The sequence below is a fragment of the Chaetura pelagica genome, unplaced genomic scaffold (genome assembly GCF_000747805.2).
Source record: "Chaetura pelagica isolate M959 unplaced genomic scaffold, ChaPel_1.0 scaffold72, whole genome shotgun sequence".
NCBI lineage: Eukaryota > Metazoa > Chordata > Aves > Apodiformes > Apodidae > Chaetura > Chaetura pelagica.
In genome coordinates this window covers 2,949,813-2,954,521 of record NW_009952560.1, presented here as the reverse complement: position 1 = coordinate 2,954,521, position 4,709 = coordinate 2,949,813, and the positions used below count along the sequence as shown (strand labels likewise).

At 47.5% G+C, this 4,709-nt stretch overlaps 1 protein-coding gene across 1 annotated transcript; it reads left to right on the top strand.

Annotated features, from left to right (window-relative positions):
• The first annotated feature begins 499 nt into the window (after nt 1-499).
• On the top strand, nt 500-3,437 carry GLOD4 (glyoxalase domain containing 4). Its single transcript, XM_010009127.1, has 7 exons — nt 500-646; nt 1,462-1,606; nt 1,799-1,935; nt 2,207-2,293; nt 2,506-2,619; nt 2,707-2,793; nt 3,361-3,437. The coding sequence occupies exons 1-7, from the start codon at nt 500-502 to the stop codon at nt 3,424-3,426; spliced, it is 783 nt and encodes a 260-aa protein (XP_010007429.1). The 3' UTR covers nt 3,427-3,437.
• Nucleotides 3,438-4,709: the final 1,272 nt, after the last annotated feature.

The following is a 4,709-nucleotide window of genomic DNA, read 5'->3' as shown; positions in this document are numbered from 1 at the left end:
GAAGAGAAGGGGAGAAGAAGAAGGAAGGAAGTTGTCTTCTGTGATCTCTGACCTTCCTCTGAGCTTACATAGATATATGGAATGGAATATCTTTGGCCAATTTTGCTGTCCATCTAACTCAGCCTCCTACGGGGGGGTCACAGATCTCCCCATAGTGTCTGAGCCGGCAGAGTGAAGGTGCAGCCTTGAAGCCTCAGTAGTTAGAAAAACATTCCACTGTCTTATCAGCCCAGCAGAACACACTGTTGCTCGTTACAAGAAAGCTTACTGAAGGAAAAAAAAATCAGTAAAAAGAAAAATTGGCTTCATCCTGGCTCAAACCAGGACAAGGGTAAAGGGCTGAGGGCAGCTCTGCTGGCCAGGGAGTCTCTGTGCCCTGTGCTGAGCTGCAGGGACCAGCTCCTTCTGGTGGGAGGTGCAGCCAGTTGTTAACTCCAGAAATGCCATTCTTCCTTGACATGCTGATGTGTGTAGATCCCGGTGTTTATTTCTGTTCCTCATGGCAGCTAAATGTGTGTGTTCCAGCCCTTACGATGGAAGGTGGAGCAAAACTATGGTGGGGTACGGGCCAGAAGACAGTCACTTTGTTGCAGAATTGACCTACAATTATGGTATTGGAGAATATCGCCTGGGCAATGACTTCCTGGTGGGTACCACACGGGGCAGCAGGACCTTTCTTCATAAGATCAGCTTTTTTTATTCTTATGTTCAGCATCGAGTTGTAACAGTTGCTTTTTTTTGTGCTGCCCTTAAGGCAAGAAGCCCTTAAGGCTTCTTGTTCTTCCTTTTGTCGTTGTCTGTATGTTGGAGGAATAGAAAGTAGAGCAGCTTTATCTTCACTTTGAGTCCAGGAAACACTTCCTTGGGCAGATTCCAGCTCTGAGCTGCTCTGTGTGTAGGACAGCTGGTATTTGCTGGCAGATCCAATGTGGAAGGGTTTGCTAAGATGACCTTGCTGTCAGAAAATGCTCTTTTCTTTATTATTCTCTCTGTGTTATTTACTAGCTGGCAGCCAATGAAGAGCTTGTGTTTCATCTAGGAATACATGGAACTGTTTTCTCATGGTTTCCTCTGATCTAATGTTCTTCCTGGTTTGTGTGGAGCTGGGGAACAGGCACTTGGAGCCACAGGTGCCAATCTAACCTGGTGGAACAGCTGGGAACACAGTTTTCTGCTTCTCTACAAAATGTTGAATCAGAGTTTTTATTTTCTTTGGCTTTTCATTTCCCTTTGGTGTGAAGGAAGGGTAGATTCATGCATTCCAAATATAGGGGGGGTGCACAGGAAGACTAAGCTTAGTTTATAGGAGCAAGATTCCTGGTTCTTAGGAGATCAAGTGATACATGTGTCATAAAAAGTAATCCCATGTTTTCTGTAGTCATTTGTAGAGGCAGGTTATTGAAAGGCAATTATTGGGCCCCATCCACCCTGTGAACTTTGTGTGTGTTCTGTTCTCACTAGGGCATCACACTCGTGTCCAGCCAGGCTGTGAGCAATGCTAAGAAGATGGGGTGGCCCCTCAAAGAAGTCACAGCTGGTATTTTTGAAGCTGAAGCCCCTGGGGGATACAAGTTCTACTTGGAAGACAAGGAGCAGCTCAAGCAAGGTGGAACACACGCTGCTACTGCTGGTCAGGGGAGGTTTACACCTGGGATATTGGAATGGGCTGCAAGTTCCTCTCTGGCATTTTGTGAAAAAGAGTGTTTTTGCTGATTGTTTGTTACTTCTCAAGACTGTAACTGTGCCTTTAAAACTGCAACCTAGTTGTAACTGATTTCAAATGACTGTCATTTTGTAGATCCTGTGCTGAAGGTAACCCTGGGTGTCTCCGACCTGCAGAAGTCTGTTAACTACTGGTCTGATTTGCTCGGGATGAAAGTATATGAGAAGGATGAGGAGAAACAAAGGGCTTTGCTGGGCTATGCAGATAACCAGGTTAGTCCTTAAAAACCTTCCTAGTCCATTGTCTCATAGAAACCTCTCATTTTGTGAGAACAAAATCGTAAAGGGAAAAAAAACCCCCTCTTAATGACAGCAACTGTGCAGCTCATTCAAAGCTCGTACACACCTAACTGTGTTGGTTTTTTAAAAGCTGTGGTTTGCTCAGGTAAGTCTGGCTTGTTGGAAAACGGGTGGGTAGGTGACTTTGAAACCATCAGGGGAAGTTGTAGCACTGAGAAGAGTGTCCTGTTTTTCCCTCCTGCAGTGTAAGCTGGAGTTGAAGGCTGTTGGAGGAGCAGTGGATCACGGGACGGCGTTCGGGCGCATTGCCTTCTCCTGTGCCAAGGATGAGGTGATGATCACCCTTCCACTACCCAGGGGTGTTCGGAGACTTAATTTGTACTCCAACGTGAAGAAAATAATACTGAACAGATACTTTGATTATATTCCTCCCAGTGGGGATGCAGTGGAGGTGTGGGTAATGGGGGTAGATGAGAACAGCCTGGAAGGCGTCTGATCTCCATCGAACTAGGGCTGATTTAGTTTGTTAATTTTCTCTTTAAGTTGCCAAACATCGAAGCACTGATGAAAAAGGAGAATCAGAAAATTTTAACACCTCTGGTTAGCTTGGACACGCCTGGCAAAGCCACAGTGCAAGTGGTTATTTTGGCTGATCCTGTGAGTAATAGTGGACATAGTGATTAAATTCAATGGAAGCGTCTCTCTCCCAGGTATCTAAATCACCTGCTCTTACATTGTCTTTAGGATGGCCATGAGATCTGCTTTGTGGGAGATGAAGCATTCCGAGATCTGTCCAAGGTGGACCCCAATGGTGACAAATTGTTAGATGATGTAAGTAATGCTGCCTGCACCTTCATATCCTTCCTGATTAGAGACAACTGGAGAATCTCGTTTTCATTCCATATGGAGGAGCAAGTCCTACAGTCTCTTAGGTCTTGCTGAGCTTTCTTGCAAAGGAAAACAAATCAGTTTTTAATGTTCCCTTAGTGTCTTGGGTTGAGTTTTCCAGCCTCACTCTCGGGGTAGCTGGGTGGTGTTGTGTCTTGCTGGGCACATCAACAGCACTTCAGTGTAAGTTGCTGCAGAATGGGATTTGTGAGCTGAGTAAGGTCAGTGCAGCAGGAGGCCAGAGGGGTTCTGGTGTGGAGTGTGGGAGGGCTGTGTTTAAACCACCCTGGCTTGCTCCTGTATTACCAAACCATCTGTTTATTTGCTGCAGCAGAGAATATTTGTTTTCATTTTCTGTTTTTCTTACTAGCACTTAAAATACAAGGTACCCATCAGAATAGTTTTCCTTGCAAATAAGCAAGTATCCCTGTGATGGGTGGGATCTGTGGGATGGGCTGGGGACTGTTCAAAGCACAGGCTGTTGTAACCAGGTTGGTGTTTCCTGCACAGGCCATGGCAGCAGACAGCAGTGACAAGTGGTTTGCTGCTCAGAAGAAGAAGAAAGCTGCTGCCTAGCTGGAGGAGAGGACTGCACTGCTCCCTCCTGCCTTGGTCTTCAGGAGCAGGATGCCAATCATGTGTCATGTGTTGCATTACCCCTTCCAGCAAGAGGGTGCCATGCTGGTTGGTTTGTTTGATTGAAGCTTGTGTCTCTCACTGCTGCTCTCTCCTTTCTGGCAATAACCATGTTCTCCTTCCAAAAAAAAATCAGGGTATGCAGTAAGGAGCTGGGATGGGCACGTGTCTTTAAAAGCAGGGGCCATCAGTTAGGAGGAGAAACTCATTTCTCAGTTATTATACTTAACAAAGAAGTTGCTGGATTAATTCCAACATCCAGTTCTCTAACTAATTGGCTTTAGCTGCCCTGGATCTGCAGCTTAGATAAGATTCTTTGCAGGCACCTCACTTTGTGGCAAAGTGCTGGGCTGCACATGGAGAGTTCAGCTCTTGTAGCACGTGCCTGGAAGCAGAGAAATTATCTTGCCTTAAGCACGTGAATGCTCTGGAACAAACCCTGTTGGCATTCCAAGATGATTCCCTAGCTTTCAAGGTGCATTGTTCACTTGGGAAGCCCGTGATGTGTTTCTCACCAGGGTCACTTCATTGATGTGTTGGTTTCCACCTCATAGCAAGCTCCTGCATCCCCACCTCCTTATGGCAGCACACAGAGCCTTCCACATTCCAGGTGGGAGCTTGGGCCACGCTTTGGGATGTGTAGCAGCTCTGCTGAGGTGCTGGGAGGCAGGTGTGCCATGCCTTTACAATTAGCTTTTGATGAGAAATTGCCTTTGGAAATTAACAGTTCAGGGTTGATTCCGTTGGAATGAAATGCTGCTTTTGCTGCTGGAATAAGGGTTGGGAATACAGGGATTCACTGCCAGCACTGTCTGTGGCAGCCACGCTGCCTGGTTTGTGATCCTTGATTAAAACCTTGACTAATTGTCGCAGAGCAAAGCAGGCAGACCCAGCAGTGGTAACTGCTGCCCAGGCACCCTGGCACGAGTTGTGAATATTCCGTGTTCCAAGGGGGAAAATTCTTTACTGTGATTTTGTTGCTTGAGCTTTTGATCCCGGTTCCCCAGTGACCTGTGAATCCCGTTGAAATTCCTGCCCCGCGGGCGCGGCCCTTTGCGAATAAAACCGACTTGGGCGGAGGGTTTGGGTCCCTTCCTTCCTGCGGGGACGCGGCTCCGACCTTTCGCTCCCCGTTGTTCCCGGGGCTCCGGGTGTTCCCGCCGTCGGGGAATCCCGGGAATGCCGCGCGCGGCCGCCAGGGGGCGCTGCTCGGGGGTGGGGGG